This window comes from Garra rufa, chromosome 9 (genome assembly GCF_049309525.1).
Source record: "Garra rufa chromosome 9, GarRuf1.0, whole genome shotgun sequence".
NCBI lineage: Eukaryota > Metazoa > Chordata > Actinopteri > Cypriniformes > Cyprinidae > Garra > Garra rufa.
This window is the reverse complement of record NC_133369.1, coordinates 14,248,603-14,270,080: the sequence shown is the minus strand read 5'-3', so window position 1 is coordinate 14,270,080 and position 21,478 is coordinate 14,248,603. Positions and strand designations below refer to the sequence as shown.

Below are 21,478 nucleotides of genomic sequence, written 5' to 3'. Positions count from 1 at the left end.
TACGCAGCAATTATTAATCAGAATTATTAATCAGGTTTATTTTGTATGAGTTGTTCTTACAGATATGTAAAATATAAATATGAAATAAAATTACAATTTGAAATAAACTTATCTTTTGTCAAACAATATAATTTTAAAGATGTGGCTTAAATTGAAAGGCCGTGTGCAACTTGGCAACCCATATGTTCTGCTCTTTTGCGCAAATTTTAAGGGACGCTTTGCATTTACAGCCATACCACAGAATAAAAGTCCGTGCTAAAATGTACTTTCTGCTAAAAAAGAGAAATAAATAGAATAGAAATAGAATTAATCTTGCACCCAGTGGCTTTAGTAACGAACAGTGCAACCATTACTGGGTCATAAAATCTGAAATATATAGGCTAACACACAATTATTACCATCAATTATAAATAAGTAATAAATTAAATAGAACTCAAACCCTTTATTAATTTATTTTTATATTTATTTCTATTTTATTTAATTTTTTCAAGACACTTCTTGGTCTGTTTGGGTTTCACCAAAATAGAGCAAAGTACTATCAACGCCTCAAATCACAATTTAACTTTCTCAGTGAATTTAATACATATAAATAAAGAGGCTAGAATGGCAAAAGCAATCATGACATATATAATATAGTATATATAATCATAAAATAATAGTTCTCTACATTCACTTTTCAGTGTGTATTATAGTTATTTATTTATTATTATTATTATTATTATTATTATATATTTTTTTGTATTATTTTTTAAAGCAATCCCTAAATTTTTCACCGTCCAGTAGCGCCAAGTAGAGGTATCGGTTTACTTTTCTCTGCGCTGGTAGGACGAACCAATCAGAGACGTTTGTGATTACTACTATGGCTATATTTATATTTATTTTTATTAGACGCTATCGCGCTGACATTAATTTTTTGTACCAGATTCGAATTCTTATGTAACAGATTTAAATGATTATACTTTCAATTTTACCAAAATAATTTCCAATAGTATGAAAACAGAAAAAGATGTGAATGCGACTCAATGGGACAGCGGGCTGTCTGAGCCTCCAAGCTCCCCCAAATAAAAGCCCTCAAGTTTCAATCTCCCAGGCAAATCCAACGATTCATTTTTTAGAAGCGGTTTCCATTTCGGTTCGTGATCCGGTTGCGCCTCTAGTGAAAGGGAGGTGTGGCTGGCTATCAGTTTCTCCAGTGAAGGGAGGAGCTGGCACCGCATAAAAATGCAGCATTTCACCAGCCCTCGTGTAATAATCGGGTAAACCACAATTTTTGTTAAAACACTAATCTGGAACATGTTCCCCCGTTAGCGTGATCCATGCATTATTGGATCTTCTCGGCCTTGAGTGGGCGAGCAAACGCGAGGAGCACCAGTGTCGCCAAATATGTGAGTATCGCCATGGCCAGGTAATGTTAGCGCAGGTTTCTGTACACAGCTGGCTTACTAAATTCAATTTATTGCGTTATTTTGCGCTGTTATGCCATACACTTTGTATTTCACGAGATTTAATATGATAAACAGCGCGCTTGGCTGTTGTAAGTTATATGTTATTGATGATATCTTGGCAGAGTCAAGACGTAATTTACGCCATTGTATTATGTGTCCTGTTTTTGCTGCTTTATAACCAAATTTTGGGTTGTTTGGTGAAGAAAATGTTTTTTTACACATCTTGGAACGCATAATAATGCCTGACTGAACAATGCATGACTGTCTCATTACGGACCCAAGTAGATAGGAATGTCATCAGTAGGCTTAAAAGTAGGGCTGGGCGATTTGGCCTAAAATCAAAATCTCGATTAATTGAACATTTTAACCCGATTACGATTAATGAACGATTATTTTATTCATTAATAAAATTATATTTAATTATATTTAAATAATATTTATTTTTTTGCCCTCATAGTTCACTGACAAGTTTTGTACAGTAAATATGCGCACATATTACAAGTGAGAGATTTTTGAATGAAGGGTGCACACACTATCTACTATCTATGGTTATTTATTGAACATCAGTGTTGAACAACTTAAATTAAAGCACACATTGCTTAAAACGAAAAGTCACATTTTTCTTAAATTAGTGAAAATAAATAACTTGCACTTTTGGAAACAAAATAAATTATTTATAAAATAATAATAAATATTAAAAGTAGAAAATAAGCAGTATCTCTTCTAAATAAAATTACTCTTGTATATCCTGTAAATACTTTTTACTGTATAAATACTGTTTAAGCTCTCCATCGACACGTCGGCGGAATAACGCAACGTAACGGAGCGGGGTCACGTGACTCCACACGCAGTAGTGTTTTTAAAGGGAAAGTAATTGAAATAATTGACCTGGAAAATTTTGATCGATTATAGGTTCTGAATGTCGATTTCGATTACTTTTCGATTAATCGCCCAGCCCTACTTAAAAGTTGGATGTAGTATGGATTTGTGGGCCATAATAGGAAAAAAAAGACTGGAACTACAGTGTGTCCTCTAGTGACATTGTTGGTTCTGCTCAAGTGACTCTATCTGTCAGACCGCAGCTTCCATACTGCTGCGTCCACTAAATATGACCTTCTGTGTCTCCTAAACCAGTGGTCCTCAACATTTTTGACTCCAAGACTCCCCACACACTTTTACACCAATTTAATTACGTGATTTTTCTATATTGGTACTCACAAATAAATTTTGTGCGCCTAACCTTTTAGTATTTTATTAATTTATGTGACTTTTCCAAATTAAGAAGTCACATTGAGTGTTCCCTTTGAAATTTTTCTAAGGCCCCTAAATTGAGAACCACTGTCTAAACAAATCTATACTTTATTCTGATCCATCTTTGTCTCTTTTTCCCATTGTTCCTGACAGGATGGCATCTCTCTGGTAGGATGAGAAGTCCAGTGCCGCGTTTTAGGGACGTCGAGAGGCAGGCCAGCGGCTTGCAACCCGTGCAGTGTCTTCCTCCTTGTCATGAGCGACAGAGCAACATGTGGTTCATCAAAGATGCCTGCGGCATCGTTTGTGCGGTTATCACCTGGTTTCTTGTTTTCTTTGCCGGGTTTGTTGTGCTGTTCGTCATGCTGATTCCTTCGAAGAACCTCACTTACAGCCTGGTGAATGGCACCATCTTCAACAGCCTGGCCTTCCTCGCCTTGGCGTCTCATTTCAGAGCCATGTGCACCGACCCGGTGAGTTTTTTTTTTATACCTATAATAATCAATGCTTTCATGGTGTATACTGGGTAGGGGAGATGATTGCCCCCATTATGAGGGTTTATACCAGTATATGATCGGTATTGTAATGCTTACTTACTCTACTTCCTTATATCTCACATAAAATAATAATATACATTTAATAATTATAATTATTGCATATATACAGTTGAAGTCAAAAGTTTACATACACCTTGCAGAATCTGAGGGATCATACAAAATGCATTTTTTTTGTTTAGTGCTTACCTGAATGAGATATTTCACATAAAAGACGTTTATATATGTTTTTTTTTTTTTGTGATAGTTGTTCATGAGTCCCTTGTTTGTCCTGACAGCTAAACTGCCCGCTGTTTTTCAGAAAAAAATCCTTCAGTTCAAATTGTTTGGTTTTTCAGCATTTTTGTTTTACGATTTACAGTATGATTTTGAGATCCATCTTTTCACACTGAGGACAACTGAGGGACTCATGCAACTATTACAGGAAGTTCAAACGCTCACTGATGCTTCAGAAGGAAACACAATGCATTACGAGCCAGGGGGTGAAAACTTTTTGAATTTGAAAATTAGGGTAAATTGTCTGGGTAGGGTATTTTGTATTCTGGGAAACATGCAAGTATCTTGTGTAGCTTCTGAAGGGCAGTACTTAAAAAAAAAAAAAGAAAAAAGATATTTAAGCAAAATATGAAAAATGTACACATCTTCATTCTGTCCAAAAGTTTACACCCCTGGCTCTTACTGTGTAATTTTTCCTTCTGAAGCATCAGTGAGCATTTGAACCATCTGTAATAGTTGCATATGAGTCCCTTAGTTGTCCTCAGTGTGAAAAGATGGATCTCAAAATCAAACCGTCATTGTTGGAAAGGGTTCAAATACACAAAAATGCTGAAAAACCAAAGAATCTGTGGGTCCTTTTCTGAAGAACAGCGGGGAGTTTAACTGTTCAGGACAAACAAGGGACTCATGAATAACTATCACAAAACAAACAAACTATCTATCTCTATATCTATATCGATATAGGGCATGCTTGCAATTTAGGAAATGCAGTGTTACTCTTTCCCCCTAGCCTAGAATCAAGACGCGCCCCTAGCGGCAGCAAATTACATTTGCTTCCAAGGGCAGTCTAGTAACTCTCCGTTCACTTGAGATTTCCAAAAATCCAAAATCGGGCCAATCAAGAGTCGGTGGGCGGGTTTAACATGATGACGACTGACCTGCGACCATCAGTTCAGTCAGACGTTCTCTGGTTCCGTGAATTACGCGTGAGAGAGATAGCGATGGCTGCTGCTAGCGAACAACTTTCTTTCGAATCGACTTTGGCCGCCACTCTGAAAGACTTGAAGTTAAGCTTTTCTCTGAGAAAAGAACAAGAAACTGCACTGAGGTCGTTCTCACAAAAGAAGGATGTATTTGGAGTTGACTACGTCACCTTCTTCGTTGCTCTGATTGGTTGCTCTGAACCGTTTATCCCGCCCCTCCGGTTGAGCCCTGTCTATGGAGAGTGCCCAGACCCTACATTTATTGTCAGGCTACTTTCCCCCCACTCTTTCCTAAATTTTTAGCAGGGTGTCATAAATGCTTTTCATACTACTATTAAAATGTTGCTGATGCTTTCTTAGGGAGCCGTGCCAAAGGGCAATGCCACAAAGGAGTACATTGAGAGCTTGCAGCTGAAGCCAGGCCAGGTGGTTTACAAATGTCCGAAGTGCTGCAGTATTAAGCCGGATAGAGCTCACCACTGCAGGTAAGAGAGGAGCATATGGAGACATAGATGCGTGACGGCAGCAGCACTATTCGTCATATTAATGTCTGTTTTTTTTTTTTTTTTTGCTGCATTGAGATAATTTTAGATGCTTTCTCTTCAGGACTATTTATTTAGTCATGCACTGACTTGGTGTGTATATACAGGTGTTGCACAAAATGATGTGAACACCGGGTAACTAGGCTCACTAAATAATTATTAAATGGATGGTTCAACCAAAAATTACTCACCCTAATGTCGTTCCAAATCGGTAAGACCTTCGTTCATCTTCGGAACACAAATTAAGTTATTTTTTGATGAAATCCGAGAGCTTTCTGACCCTGCATAGACAGCAATGCAGCTACCACGTTCAAGGCCCAGAAAAAATGTGCAACCGTAATTTTTTTTTTTTTTTTAAACTACGAGAATACTATTTATGTGCAAACAAGGGTGTTCCAGCTGTCCAGCTTTTGTGATCATGACACCATCATTTTCTCATTTTAGCATTTGTGTCTGTGATTAAAGTTTTAGCAGTTGTAGCTCTTTAATGGATGCTGACTTTGTGAAGCCCTCTGTAGTCCATTGAGGTTTGCTGTCACTTTGCGGCAGTTGTTCTGTGTTGTTTGGACACAATTCTCCTTAGAGCATGGCAAGACTTCATAACGAAGAATGACACAATTCTCTATGTATGCAGTCATAATCATAAAGACTGTGGAAAACCAAACAACACCATAAAACATCAAACAATAGTGCTGTTCAATTTACTGAAGCTCCTGCTAAACAGGCTTCCATGGTTTGCACTCTTTGGAAGTTTCACCCATGGCTTGTACTGAACACAATGTACACAAAACTGATATGCATATGACAACAAAAAGGATAAATAAAAGATAATAGCTATGTTGTCATTGTAGCCAACACAAATGATATTAATGCTTATAATAATAAATGTTCACATTTTCTCTAACCCTGTACTTGAAGCTGAATATTTTTGAAAGCCATATCTTCAAACCATTGTTTAAGTTAAAGTTGTTCGGAAGTGTTAAGGTGACTTTTTCAACGTATCTTTTTTTCTCCACCCTTCTGTTCAAACTCATTTTAGTGTTTGCAAGCGCTGTATACGGAAGATGGATCATCATTGCCCTTGGGTAAACAATTGCGTCGGGGAAAATAACCAGAAGTACTTTGTGCTTTTCACAGTAAGTGCTAAAAAAGTCTCGTCATGCACACTTCTACAAATACCACAGACACAGTTGTGTGAGACACGTGTTGTAAGCTTTGCATTTTAATGCAACTATTTTTGGACTTGCTGATAAAAGTCCAGATGGATAAACCCACCCAATCGCTTTCCTCTGAATTTGAAAGTATCATTGTTAAATTTATAATAATGTTTTCACTTGGGATTTACAGTCAAACACCTTCAACATTTCTCACATTATCACAGTTTATATATATATATACACACACACACATATATACACACACACACACACACACACACACATAACCAGTCAAAAGTTTGGACACACTTCTTCTTTCTCTGTAATGGGGAAGTGTGTCCAAACTTTTCTACTAATATATATATATATACACACACATACATACATATACACATACAGTGGGTACGGAAAGTATTCAGACCCCCTTAAATGTTTCACTCTTTGTTATATTGCAGCCATTTGCTGAAATCATTTAAGTCCTCATTAATGTACACACAGCACCCCATATTGACAGAAAAACACAATTGTTGACATTTTTGCAGATTTATTAAAAAAGAAAAACTGAAATATCACATGGTCCTAAGTATTCAGACCCTTTGCTCAGTATTTAGTAGAAGCACCCTTTTGAGCTAATACAGTCTTTTGGGGAAAAATGCAACAAGTTTTTCACACCTAGATTTGGGGATCCTCTGCCATTGCTTCTTGCAGATCCTCTCCAGTTCTGTCTGGTTGGATGGTAAACGTTGGTGGACAGCCATTTTTAGGTCTCTCCAGAGATGCTCAATTGGGTTTAAGTCGGGGCTCTGGCTGGGCCATTCAAGAACAGTCACGGAGTTGTTGTGAAGCCACTCCTTCGTTCTTTTAGCTGTGTGGTTAGGGTCATTGTCTTGTTGGAAGGTAAACGTTTGGCCCAGTCTGAGGTCCCGAGCACTCTGGAGAAGGTTTTCGTCCAGGATATCTCTGTACTTGGCCGCATTCATCTTTCCCTCGATTGCAACCAGTCGTCCTGTCCCTGCAGCTGAAAAACACCCCCACAGCATGATGCTGCCACCACCATGCTTCACTGTTGGGACTGTATTGGAAAGGTGATGAGCAGTGCCTGGTTTTCTCCACACATACCATTTAGAATTAAGGCCAAAAAGTTCTATCTTGGTCTCATCAGACCAGAGAATCTTATTTCTCACCATCTTGGAGTCCTTCAGGTGTTTTTTAGCAAACTCCCTGCAGGCTTTCATGTGTCTTGCACTGAGGAGAGGCTTCCGTCAGGCCACTCTGCCATAAAGCCCAGACTGGTGGAGGGCTGCAGTGATGGTTGACTTTCTACAACTTTCTCCCATCTCCCAACTGCATCTCTGGAGCTCAGCCACAGTGATCTTTGGGTTCTTCTTTACAACTCTCACCAAGACTCTTCTCCCCCGATAGTTCAGTTTGGCCGGATGGCCAGCTCTAGGAAGGGTTCTGGTCATCCCAAACGTCTTCCATTTAAGGATTATGGAGGCCACTGTGCTCTTAGGAAATTTTGTAACCTTGGCCAGATCTGTGTCTTGCCACAATTCTGTCTCTGAGCTCTTCAGGCAGTTCCTTTGACCTCATGATTCTCATTTGCTCTGACATGCACTGTGAGCTGTAAGGTCTTATATAGACAGGTGTGTGGCTTTCCTAATCAAGTCCAATCAGTATAATCAAACACAGCTGGACTCAAACGAAGGTGTAGAACCATCTCAAGGATGATCAGAAGAAATGGACAGCACCTGAGTTAAATATATGAGTGTCACAGCAAAGGGTCTGAATACTTAGGACCATGTGATATTTCAGTTTTTCTTTTTTAATAAATCTGCAAAAATGTCAACAATCCTGTGTTTTTCTGTCAATATGGGGTGCTGTGTGTACATTAATGAGGAAAAAATGAACTTAAATGATTTCAGCAAATGGCTGAAATATAACAAAGAGTGAAACATTTAAGGAGGTCTGAATACTTTCCGTACCCACTATATTAGAAAATGGTAATAAAATATTACAAGAACTCAAGAAGAGGTAACAGTTTACTTTATTTTGCTATCCTCACTTACATAAATGAACTATAGTGTCCTGCACCCACTGGTAAATTTTTTGCTTTGACTGTAATTGTAAGATTTATTTTATTTTATTTGAAACAAACATCTAATGTTGGTGCTTCTGTGTTTTTCAGATGTACATTTGCCTGATCTCTCTGCATGCCTTGGTCATGGTGGTCTTACATTTTCTCTACTGCTTTGAAGATGACTGGACGAGTAAGTAAAAAAAGCAAGTTGTTGTTTGCAAGACTGATAACTTGACCCCAGTGACTTCTAGATGTGAGGGTCAGATGGCAAGCATGCAATTTAGAACGTTATCTACTGGAAAAAGCATTCCAGCTTCTTAAAGTGAATAAGTAAAATGTGAATTCGGTCCTTTCCTCAGTTTTTTTCCAGTACATTCTAATAAATACGCTAGTCATTTTTTTTCCGATTACGATGTGAATAACTATTTTAATCTCTTAAAGGCATGCTGAAGCATCATAAAAGTATCATAAAAGTAGACCATTGTCTGTGTGCATGTGGAAGTTGATGTGTGTGAGAACAGAAAATTGCTTTATGATGGACAAACTGTATTATGTAAATGTAATATAAAGTCCCTTTTATTAGTACAAATAGTGGACAGGTAATGAAGAAACAGAAGTTGTATAAGCAAATGTCGTGAGCTTGAGATGTTGGAGGACATTCTTATCTCCCAACCACAGCTCCAGTGATACTTTTATGACATTTTATTTAGACTTGCATTAGTTTTTCAATCTGTTTTTGCTGCTAGCATATATACTCTGTGCTTTTGGCAGGGTGTTTGGAAGAGAAAAGGCTATGTTGGAATTAATTTCATCATAAGAACCATTCAAAAGTTTGGGGCCAGTAAGATTTTTTTTAAAGGGAGACGTTAAAGGGATAGTTTACACAAAAATGAAAATTCTGTCATTAATTACTTACCCTCATGTTGTTACAAACCCATGAGAACTTTCTTCTGTTCATCTTTGGAACACAAATTAAGATATTTTTGATGAAATCTGAGAGCTATAAGAATATTTTTGAGAAAAGAAAAGAAAAATAACGACTTAATTCAATTTCTTCTCTTCTATGTATCTTCGACGTGCTTTCACGACAGGACTGTGTATTCAAGATATTTTGAATAATGTTGGTAGCCAAACGGTTGACTGTAGCCATTGACTTCCATAGTATTTTTGTCTTCCATACTATAGAAGTCAATGGCTACCGTCAAGTGTTTGATTGTATTTTTGATCAAATAAATGCAGTTATGCTGAGTACAAGACTTCTTTCATAACATCAAAAAAATCTTACTGACCCCAAACTTTTGAACAGTAGCATATAAATGGCAATCAAAAACAGTGTTACCAATGTTTTTTTTCAAACAGGTCACTGGTATATTGTTAACCAAGCTTGGTTAAATGATCAAACCTCTTAACCCAAGTTTGTTATGTCCCAGTTTGCACATGTAAATATAGACGTGTCACCAGATACGCATACCCACAAACCCTCTTTTTCTGATTAGTCTCTCTAATTAGTTTTAGTATATTAGATAGTTAGTATATTGCATAGCTGTATGTGTGTAAAGGCTATATGTGTTCCCTCTTCCCTCCGAACCCCAGAGTGCAGTACCTTCTCCCCTCCAGCCACTGTCATCCTCCTCATCCTCCTGTGCTTTGAGGGCCTCCTCTTCCTCATCTTCACCTCTGTGATGTTTGGCACCCAAGTCCATTCTATCTGCACAGATGAGACGGTAAGAGATCGCTTCCTTTCAGCAGTGGGCGAACATGGAGGTAGTGATTGTGTTGTGATATGCGTTGTTATTTTTAGGTTAATACGTGTGAACTGTTTTACCAAAAATGCTATCATGTGTGAGATGTAACACGTATGCAACAAGTATAACTAGGTCATTGTGTATTAAATAATAGTAGCATACATCCATTTTGGTTATTGGCCACATACCGTATCTTGTTAGTTATTATTAAAATACAATGAGGAAAAAAATTAATTGATCCCCTGCTGATTTTGTACGTTTGTCGACTGACAAAAAAAATGATCAGTCTATCATTTGAATAGTAGGTTTATTTTAACAGTGAGAGACAAAATAACAACACAAAATCCAGAAGAACATTTCTGACTCCCAGGTGTCTTTTATACAGGTAACGAGCTGTGATTAGGAGCACTCTCTTAAAGGGAGTGCTCCTAATCTCAGCTTGTTACCTGTGTAATAGACACCTGTCCACAGAGGCAGTCAATCAATCAGATTCCAAATTTTTCACCATGGCCAAGACCAAGGATGTCAGGGCTGGAACAAGGCTGGAAAAGACCATCACCAAGCAGCTTGGTGAGAAGGTGACAACAGCTGAAGCGATTAATTTGCAAATGGAAGAAACCCAAAATAACTGTCAATGTCCCTTGGTCTGGGGCTCCATGCAAGATCTCACCTCATGGAGTTTCAATGATCATGAGAACGGTGAGAAATCAGCCCAGAACTGCACAGGAGGATCTTGTCAATGGTCTCAAGGTAGCTGGGACCATAGTCACCAAGAAAACAATTGGTAACACACTACGCTGTCAAGGACTGAAATCCTGCAGCGCCCGCAAGGTCCCCTGCTTGAGAAAGCACATGTTTGAAGTTTGCCAATGAACATCTGAATGATTCAGAGGAGAACTGGGTGAAAGTGTTGTAGTCAGATGAAACCAAAATCGAGCTCTTTGGCTCAACTCAACTCGTCGTGTTTGGAGGAGGAATGCTGCCTATGTCTCCAAGAACACCGTCCCTACCGTCAAACATGGAGGTGGAAGCATTATGCTTTGGGGGTGTTTTTCTGCTAAGGGGACAGAACAACTGCACCGCATCAAAGGGACGATGGACGGGGCCGTGTACCGTCAAATCTTGGGTGAGAACATTGAAAATAGGTTGTGGATGGGTATTCCAGCATGACAGTGACCCAAAACACATGGCCAAGGCAACAAAGGAGTTGCTCAAGAAGAAGCACTCATTCTCCAGACCTTAATCCCATAGAAAAGTTGTGAAGGGGGCTAAATGTTAAAGTTGCCAAACATCAGCCTAGAAACCTTAATGACTTAGTGGGAGTAGGACAAAATCCCTCCTGAGATGTGTGCAAACCTGGTGGCCAACTACAAGAAATGTCTGACCTCTGTGATTGCCAACAAGGGTTTTGCCACCAAGTACTAAGTCATGTTTTGCGCAGGGGTCAAATACTTATTCACTTATTAAAATGCAAACCATTTTATAACATTTTTTGTGTTTTTCTGGATTTTTGTTGTTATTCTGTCTCTCACTGTTCAAATAAATCTACCATTAAATTTATAGACTGATAATTTCTTTGTCAGTGAGCAAACGTACAAAATCGTTTTTTTCCTCACTGTATTCTGTACATTGGTGACACCAACAATTCAGTGCTTTTGGGCAACATACTTGCAAAACACATGGTCTTGTGAACTTCTAACAACTGACCTGGAAATACAGTCCACATTTCTGTCCTATAGATGTAGCCAGAAATTTGTTCTGAGGAGGATGCCATTTGATTCTTTTTGTTGAACTACATTGTCTGTACTGGGTCCCATTTGATAACTGCAGATGTAAAGCATCTGCTTAGAATAGTGTACTACTTCAGTAGTATGTACACTGTTGTTCAAAGATTTGGGGTCAGTAAGATTATTATTATTATTATTAGGGATTCAAGCGTGTTAGAATGGCCAAGGATAAGCAGTCTCCATGTAAAACTGATTGCGCAGACCAAACCATAAGTCGTAGAGACTTGAAACTTGAAGGGATGATAGTACTCACACTGCCAACAATGTCACCAAGGCTCACCCCAATTGGCCTGATTGGGGGTGCTACAGCCAACAAAAAGTATGAAATCGCTCATAACTCCTAAACTGTGAGTTGCAAGGTGTCTTATGTCTTTGGAATCCTTGGCTCACGCCAGACAAAACACATGCCTCACAGTCGATCATGAGCCTGGCGAAATTTTCAGGTCTTTTAAATAAACACTTTTGCGAACTAGTCCTAAGTTTTTCGCCTGATTGGAAGCAAACCAGAGTAGAAAGATTCTCTGGAAAGTGAATATCAAGAATGAGATATCTTTGCCAAACTCAGAACACTTATGTAAGAGCTCAATCTGAAAAAAATCACGGAGCTTAGCTACTTGATGGCGCTATAAGAGGGGAAAAACATAAAAATCGTTATACCTACACAACCTAATAACATGAAAATCACTGTGTTTTGGTCCAAAGCGGCACAAGTGTCTATAAAGACATTTATGCATCTCCAAAAAAAAAAAAAAAAACATGGCCGCCATTGGCCGATGAAGTTTGAGCCCCATTGGACATGGTTAACAAAGGCCGATCAGAATGAAACTCAGTGGGCCTGTTTGATTCTCGGCCCCAAAGGTCTGTGAAAAATGTGAAAGAAATCAGCCACTGAGCGACGATATTACACTTTTCATGGACGTAAATGATTGTACACTGCACAGATTTTTCACACATACACGCGATACTCTCATCTTATGACACAATTCCTCATTCCGGAAAACTTTGCCTCTAGAACCATTGCTGTCAATCAAATAGTGTTAATTTTGCGAACTAGTCCTAGGTTTTTTGCTCAGTCTGGAAACAGACACTGCGGTACAATTCTCTGGACTCTCTAGGTCAATAATTATCGAAAATGTTGAAAATTACCCTTTGGGAAGCTATAACAGGGTAGTTTAGAAAAGGGGCCTGTTAAAATCTACCCAAAATCCTATAAAGGCTAAAGGAAAACTTAAAACTTGACAAAACCTGGTGAGCACATGTGACAGGAGATTCTAAACAAGCCTGCAAAGTTTTAACAAGATCGGACCACAGCTGGTGCTTTAATCGCCATAACCGTTAAAAACTTTGTAAAAAAAATATTTCTATGGTAAATTACATTGATTTGCCAAACTTTTTAAAATCATTAATTTAGGTGGTTACAGGCTTCCTAAATAATGTCTTTTTTCATACATGCTTATTAATACTTTATTCAGCAAAGCAATTTATAAGGTTCCAAATCATTTCTATTTAAAATAAATGCTTTTTTCTTTTAAACTTGCTATTCATCAAGGAATCCTGAATTTTTTTTTTTGTCTCCTCAGAATAAATAAGCAGCATAAAAATCAGCATATTAGAATGATTTCTCAAAGATCATGTGACACTGAAAGACTGGAGAAACAGTCACAGCAATAAATTACATTTTACTAAATATTAAAGTAGAAAATGTTTTAAGTTGTAGTAATATTTCTCTATTACAGTTTTACTGTATGTTTGATCAAATATATGCAGCCTCAGTGAGCATAAGAGTCTTCTTTCAAAAACATTATAAAATCTTACTGACCCTAAACTTGAATAAAATGCTCTCAGTTTTAGGTATTCTTCTAGTATAATGAATAAACCTAAAATAATATCCGATTTAAAAAAAAATATCTTTTTTGATTGGATTATTGAGAATGAAGACTTTTTTTTTTTTTTTTTTTTACATAAAACGAGATTAAAATGTTAAATTAGTTATCTGTTGAGTAGATAGTTCACCCAAGAATGAATATTCTGTCATTAGTTACTCACCCTCATGTCGTTACAAACATAAGTTCTTCGTTCATCTTTGGAACACAGATTAAGACATTTTTTAAATAAATCCAAAAAAGCATGTGACTATGTGGTTCAACCTTAATTTTATAAAGCTACGACAATACTTTTTTGTGCACAAAGAAAACTAAAATAACAAAAATAACAAGAGTACCCTTACTACTTTTCTGGATCTTGAACGTGGCAGTTGCATTGCTGTCTATGAAGAGTCAGAAAGCTCTCAGATTTCATCAAAAATATCTTAATTTGTCTTCCGAAGATGAACGAAGGTCTTTTGGGTGAACTATTCCTTTAATATTAATATTTGTTAGCCGTTACAGTACCATTTTAGCACATTACTGTTTGAGAACATACCATTATATAATACATTATACTTGACAATCTTTTTATAACAGTAAGTGGGCAGTATGCAGTGTATACTGCACTAAATGGACTAAGCAGTATGCTAGTATTGTGTTCTGAGAATAACCATAGTGGCGTGAGTGTTCACTATGAAAATCACCATATTACCTGTTGTAACTGTAATCTGGTTAAGTTCTGTGATTTATGGAATGGGTCAGTTGTTCTTTTCCTCTTTTGCTTTGTAATATTCGCACACTCTGAAGTCTCGGTTATCTCTTGTTTTTAGGGCATAGAGCAGTTGAAAAAGGAAGAGAGAAGATGGGCTAAAAAAACAAAATGGATGAACTTGAAGGCGGTATTTGGACACCCCTTCTCGATAGCATGGGTTAGCCCGTTTTCCACACCCGACCACGGGAAAGCTGACCCCTACCAGTATGTGGTCTGAGCTCAGGAAGCTTTAAGCTAGAGACTCGAGTGCACTTGGACTGCCCTTATAAAACAGCATCTTTTAATTTGTTTGTAATCTCAACCCGAGCGGAACATTTACCAGTAAGACAAAATCACCTTCATCTTTTTATTTTTTTATTTTCCAGGGAACGAATCGTTGCATATCCAATTATCCTTGCCTCTATTTATTTTAATTAAGAACAGAAAGTGGACGCTTTATCATGTCATAATCTCAAGCGTCTCTGCCTAGCTACGCCGAAATGAAGATGAATGTTACGCAGATAATAGAAGCCAATTTATGCTAATATAATCACTATTATAATCTTTCCAGACTGTCCACAATGATAACATACTTTCTGAAGGTACTTCTGTTCATTTTTTTTTTTTTATACCTAGTAGCTAGAGTATAATACTCCTGCCCTTTCCTGGTTAACAATATAAGAGCACTGACAACCATTCGCTAAAATTGTTTATTATGCTTGCAGATAGAAGAAATGTTTAAAGGCAGTTTATACCAAGGACGATAATTATAACAAGAACTATAAATTATTCTATGTGAATAGTGAAGTTCAGATCACAGCTACCTTATTACAATAACAATATCATTGGATTTACTCTCAGAACAATTTCTTTCAAGCTCATGAATTATTAAAATCCGTGACAGCCAATCAGAATGCACCAGACTTTAAAGAGCTCAAGCATTTATAAGCACTTATAAAAAACAGAACTGCTGATAAGGACATATAGTTATCCTTATATTTATCATTCTTGGTGTGAACAGATCTTAAAGGGATAGTTCACCCCAAAATTAAAAGTCTGTCATTAATTACTCACCCTCATGTCATTTTAAACCTGTAAGACCTTTGTTCATCTTCAGAACACAAATTCAGACATTGCTCTCTATGGAGGGCCAGAAAGCTCTTGGATTTAATCAAAAATATTCCTTAATTTGTGTTTTGAAGATGAATGAAGGTCTTACGGGTTTGGAACGACATGAGGGTGAGTGGTTAATGATAGAATTTTCATTTTTGGGTGAACTATCCCTTTAACATGATTGATTTTGGCTGTATACAAAATATAAAAAGTATATAAACAATATAGGAAGTTTAACATGGGTAGAAATATGTTCTGACAAAGCTTGAAACAATTCTCTACTTAATGATAATGGCATTTAATCATTTGATTTGGTTATTTTATTTTTAAAAATTGTATTAAACAGAAATGTAACTAAAGAGACAGTTCATTCTGTTGTTGAATATCGACAATATACTAGTTTTTACATTCACAAGTATTGTACAACAGAATTGACCTATTATTAAATTGCATAATCAGTGCGTTGTCAGATCATTTCTACACCCCTGAATCTTGACTTTGAAAATAATTCCATTGAAATGATAATTACTTTATAAATGTGAAGAATGTGTTTTGAGATAGTACATTTGCTGTTATACACAAGATTTTGAGTTTTAACAGTACTTGCGTTACTCAGCTGCCCTATCTATGGAAGCCCTTTCCACCACTGAAAAAAAAAAAAATTTAAAAAGTAATTGCGATTTTTAATCTCACAATTCTGACTTTTTTTTTTTTTTTCTTGCAGTTGTGAATTTACACTCACAGAATTGCATGATACAAACTCACAATTCTAACTTTTTTATTAGAATTGCGAAATATAAACTCACAATTTTGATAAATTAAGTCAGAAGTGCATGATATTAATCTGCAGTTCTGAGAAATAAAGTCAGAATCTCACAATTCTGATTCACTAACTCACAATTGCGTGTTATAAAGTAAGAAATGCAAGATATAAACTCGCAATTGCAAGAAAAGTCAGAATTGGACGTTTTTATCTCGCAATTCTGACTTTTCTCGCAATTGCGAGTATGTATCTTGACTTTTTTTTCTCGCGCTTCTGACTTTTTTTCTCTGAATTGCATTACAAACTTACTTACAATTCTGACTTTTTTTTCTCTAAATTGCATTACAAACTTACTTACAATTCTGACTTTTTTCTCCGAATTGTGATATGAACTCGAAGTCAGAATTGTGTGATATAAATTTTAACTTTTTTTCTTGCAATTTATGACTTTTCTCAGTTGTAAAGTCCAATTTTAAGGGAAAAAAACCTAATCTGTTCTCAGAATTGTGACTTTATATCACGTGATTTTGACTTTATAACTTGCAATTGCGAGTTTATATCACACAATTCTGACTGACTTTATAACTCGTAATTGTTTATCACAATTCTGAGTAAAAAAGTCAGAATTTGAATTTGTAACATGCAATTTGGGGAAAAAAGTCAGAATTGTGAGAATTTGCAATTCAGAGAGTAAAGGTCAGAATTGCAAGTTTTTCTCGTAATTCTGACTTTTCTTGCAATTGCGAGTATGCATCTCAACTTGTTTTCTTGCACTTCTGACTTTTTCCTCTGAATTGCGTTACAAACTTAAAATTCTGACTTTTTTCTCAGAATTGTGAAATATAAACATGCAATTCTGAGAAATGAAGTCAGTTTTGCATGATATAATTTCGGAATTCTTTCTTTTCTCAGTTGTAAAGTCCAATTTTAAGGTAAAAAGTAATATGTTTTCAGAATTGTGACTAAATATCACACAATTCTGACTGACTTTAGCTAGAAATTGTTTATCACAATTCTGAGAAAAAAAGTCAGAATTGCGAGTTTGTAACATGCAATTTTGAGAGTCAGAATTGTGAGATAAAAAGTTGCAATTCAGAGAGAAAAAAGTAATGTTATCTTAAGTTCTGACTTTTCTCGCAATTGTATGTATCTCAATTTCTAGCACTTCTGACTTTTTCCTCTGAATTGCGTTACAAACTTACAATTTTGACTTTTTTTTTTCTCAGAATTGTCAGATATGAACACGCAATTCTGAGAAATGAAGTCAGAATTGCGTGATATAAACTCGCAATTCTGACTTTTCTCGCAATTGCAAGTTTATATCTCATCCTTTTTTTTTTCTCGGAATTCTGACTTTTCTCAGTTGTAAAGTCCAATTTTAAGGGGAAAAAAAAACTATGTTCTCAGAATTGTAACTTTATATCAAACAATTCTGACTAACTTTATAACTCAAAATTGTTTATATCACAATTCTGAGAAAAAAGTCAGAATTGCGGGTTTGTAACATGCAATTTTGAGAAAAGTCAGAATTGTGAGATAAAAAGTCGCAATTCAGAGAGAAAAAGTTCTGACTTTTCTGGCAATTGTGAGATATAAACATGCAATTCTGAGTCAGAATTGTGTAATATACAACCACAATTCTGACTGACTGTTTATATCACAATTCTGAGAAAAAAGTCTAAGAAAGTTTAAGAAAAAGTCAGAATTGTCAGATAAAGTCGCAAAAAGTTTTTTAATTCAGTGTTGGAAACGGGCTTCCATACCTAGGCTAGATTTGCTTCCTATACTCGGTATACACTCTGTACTTTTTTTTTTTACTTATTTACTTGGTATGTTTCCATAAACCTGGTTTGTAGAAATGTTTAAGAAAGGAACAGGCTTAAGAAATTTGTGTTTTCAAAAACTGAATTGATTCACCACTGTTACCATTGTTTTGGTTAATTGCATTTTACATTTTATTAATATACATTTTTGTTCTGATGAACGGATGATATGTGCTTGGACTTTTAAGTGTGTGTGAAAAAGACAATCATTCTGTTCTTTGACAAACGGTCAATTAAAAACCTGAACACTCAGTCATCTGTGCTTTATATGACAATGTGTCAAAGTGTCTGACAGTGGATTTCCTAAATGCACAACCACATGTGAATCCATCTCTGCTTCTGAAAAGTGTAAAATAAGGACGACAGGAGCTAACATACCATTTGCATTGCAAAATCACTGTGTTGCAATCTCTCAAGAGGGCCAAATGTTTTCAAATTTGCTTGGCCTCTATCTTTCTGTCCACTTCCTTTCTGTCTTTGACACTAACCCAGTTTCCCCCTTTTTATTCTTTGTGTTGTTTCATGAGTAGTTCCCTTGCTCAGAAGGTTTTTTGGGAATTAAAATGAAAGAAAAAGCAACTAATTATATTTAGTATTAAATTAGGCTGATGTCCCTGTTTGATTGGTGTGAGATGGAGGTAAGCTTTGATTGCTACCATATAAAGACACATTCGTTCATTCAATGCATGCTATTTAAAATGGTCTGTTTTTCTTTTCCTTCAGATGCGTCCTTTGGAATGTGAAGGCATGCTGCATGCTCCATGTGCTTTTAATTTAAAAGTGAAAGTCAAACCATTTCTTTCAGTTGGGTTATTTCATATTAAAGATTAAACACCAGCAGCACGCAAGTGCATGAGCAAAATGAATCACTTCCCATGTCTTTTTTACTATAGTAACTATTTGCTTTTCTTTTCAGTTCATTCAGTGGACTTTAAGTTGTTGACTTTTTTGCCAATATGAATGTTGTTTTCCATCTATTTATGGATTCTATTAGCTCAAGAATCACAGATGTGTTATTTTTCTTTTTTCAGGGCATTGAAAAGTTAAAGCGTGAAGACCCTACATGGGATAAGATTACATCTTGGGAAGCTATGAAGTTAGCATTCGGAGGACCTTTTTCTGTGACCTGGTTGAGCCCTTTTACAGATCTCTCGTGTCAGAAAGATACTTTGGATCCAGTTCCCATGTTCCCACAGGGTGAGATCATTGAGGAAGATGTGATTGAGATTCCTTTGGAGCCTCATTAGATCAAAGTGTTTGCTGCTTAAACCCTGAGACTCAAATGGCACATTTCCTGCCTTGGATTGCAAAGAGACTACTGTGGACGTTTTTGAATTTTAAACCTATGTACTGTACCAAAGTGCCTTAAAGCAGTGTTTAAAAATAAAAATACATCTTGCTCTTCTACAGAGAAACTTATACTGTGCATAAAGAGACTGAGCTCTTGACAGAGTGACATAACATGTACATTATGCAAGCTGTTCCTGAAGCAGTGATGTCTTTTACTTTGGTGTATCTACATGTTTTATCTAAGCTAGATTATTAAAAATATTGTAGTAAGTGACTAAGTTAATACGTTCCTATAGGACACCATCAAGATGCATCATAACAGAGAATATACAGTACAGTTGAGGTCAAAAGTTTACATCCCCCTTTCTGAATCTGCAAAATGTTAATTATTTTATCAAAATAAAAGGGATCAAACAAAATGCATGTTATTGCTTATTTAGTACTGACCTGAATAAAATATCACATGAAAGATGTTTACATATAGTCCACAAGAGAAAAAAAATAGTTGAATTTCTAAAAATTACCCCATTCAAAAGTGTACATCCACTTGATTCTTAATACTGTGTTGCTACCTGAATGATCCACAACCTTTTTTTTGTCCTGAACACTTAAACTGTCAGCTGTCCTTCAGAAAAATCCTTCAGGTCCCACAAATTCTTTGTTTTTTCAGCATTTTTGTGTATATGAACTCTTTCCAACAATGACTGTATGATTTTGAGATCCATCTTTTCACACTGATGACAACTAAGGGACTCATATGCAACGATTACAGAAGGATCAAACGCTCGCTGATACTCCAGAAGGAAAAACCAAGCATTAAGAGCCAGGAGTGAAAACTTTTGAACAAAATGGAGATGTGTACATTTTTCTTATTTTGCCTAAATATATATATATTTTATTTAGCACTGCCCTTCAGAGGCTACAGAAGATAGTTACATGTTTGCCTTTTATTTTGGTAAAACTAACATTTTGCAGATTCCGAAAAGGGGATGTAAACTTTTGACCTCAACTGTATATATGCAACTGTATAACTAATGTCTTGTAATGTATCACAAAATTTGATTGAAACACATTGAAATGGCTGCAAACCAATGACTATATAAATTCAGGGGCAGAATTTGACAATACAAACATATGGTGCTAATTTTGAGGGGAAAAAAGTCTGAAGTGTGTGATAAAAAGTCGCAATTCAGAGAAAAAAGACAGAATTGCAAGTTTCTGTCTCGCAATTCTGACTTTACTCACAATTGTATGTGTATCAACTTGTCTTTTTTTTCTCTCACTTCTGATTTTTTTTCTCTGAATTGCATTACTAAGTTACAATTCTGTCTTTTTTGAGAAATGAAAGTCAGAATTGCGTAATATACAATCAAAATTCTGACTTTTCTCAGTTGTGAAGTCCAATTTTAAGGGAAAACAGTGATATGTTCTCAGAATTCTGACTATATATCACATAATTCTGACTGACTTTATAACTCGAAATTGTTCATATCACAATTCTGAGAAAAAAAGTCAGAATTACGAGTTTGTAACATTCAATTTTGAGAAAAAAATTCAGTGTGAAAACGGGCTTCCATACCTAGGCTAGATTTGCTTCCTACTGTACACTTCCTGTACACTCTGTACATTTTTTTTAATCTTATTTACTTTGTATGTAGAACTATATATAACTATATATAAATAATGTCTTGTAATGTATCACAAAATTTGATTGAAACACATTGAAATGGATGCAAACCAATGACTATATAAATTCAGGTGCAGAATTTGACAATACAAACATATGGTGCTAATTTGTAGACCTGTCGAGACTTTTCCATAATTAGCAAAATTGCATGTATGACTTACTGTACCATCCCAGGATTTGATTGATACATTTTATCAATTGATCAATTGTATTGTTCTGTGGCATTGTGTTTTTTGACCTTTTTAAAATATTTTCTAACTGTGCATCTTTCCATTACAGGCTTCATTATTGTTATTTGTTATGTTCTGGACTTTTTTCCATTACCTGTTGTTTCCCATGGCTGCACAACTTTGATTTAAGCCTTTTAAAATAAATGTGCTGTTTTTTTTTTTTTACAAGTCCATTGTTGTTTGAATAAAAGTGTGT

The 21,478-nt window shown here is 36.0% G+C and overlaps 1 protein-coding gene across 2 annotated transcripts; it reads left to right on the top strand.

The window, feature by feature from the left end:
* Positions 1–1,193: 1,193 nt before the first annotated feature.
* zdhhc3a (zDHHC palmitoyltransferase 3a) lies at positions 1,194–19,494 on the top strand. 2 transcript variants are annotated; one of them, XM_073847193.1, is made up of 7 exons: positions 1,194–1,385; positions 2,850–3,169; positions 4,810–4,934; positions 6,031–6,127; positions 8,337–8,418; positions 9,822–9,952; positions 19,107–19,494. In XM_073847193.1, the coding sequence occupies exons 2-7, from the start codon at positions 2,870–2,872 to the stop codon at positions 19,320–19,322; spliced, it is 951 nt and encodes a 316-aa protein (XP_073703294.1). In that variant the 5' UTR covers positions 1,194–1,385; positions 2,850–2,869; the 3' UTR covers positions 19,323–19,494. The 2 variants fall into 2 exon arrangements, with proteins under 2 accessions (XP_073703294.1, XP_073703295.1); XM_073847194.1 differs by having other exon boundaries at positions 14,456–19,249.
* Positions 19,495–21,478: the final 1,984 nt, after the last annotated feature.

Excerpts from the sequence above, each read along its gene's own strand:
- zdhhc3a (XM_073847193.1), top strand. The coding sequence starts at position 2,870 with ATGAGAAGTCCAGTGCCGCGTTTTAGGGACGTCGAGAGGCAGGCCAGC. Across the intron at positions 3,170-4,809 it reads GAGCCATGTGCACCGACCCG|GGAGCCGTGCCAAAGGGCAA; the intron begins GTGAGTTTTTTT and ends ATGCTTTCTTAG. Across the intron at positions 9,953-19,106 it reads CTATCTGCACAGATGAGACG|GGCATTGAAAAGTTAAAGCG; the intron begins GTAAGAGATCGC and ends TTCTTTTTTCAG.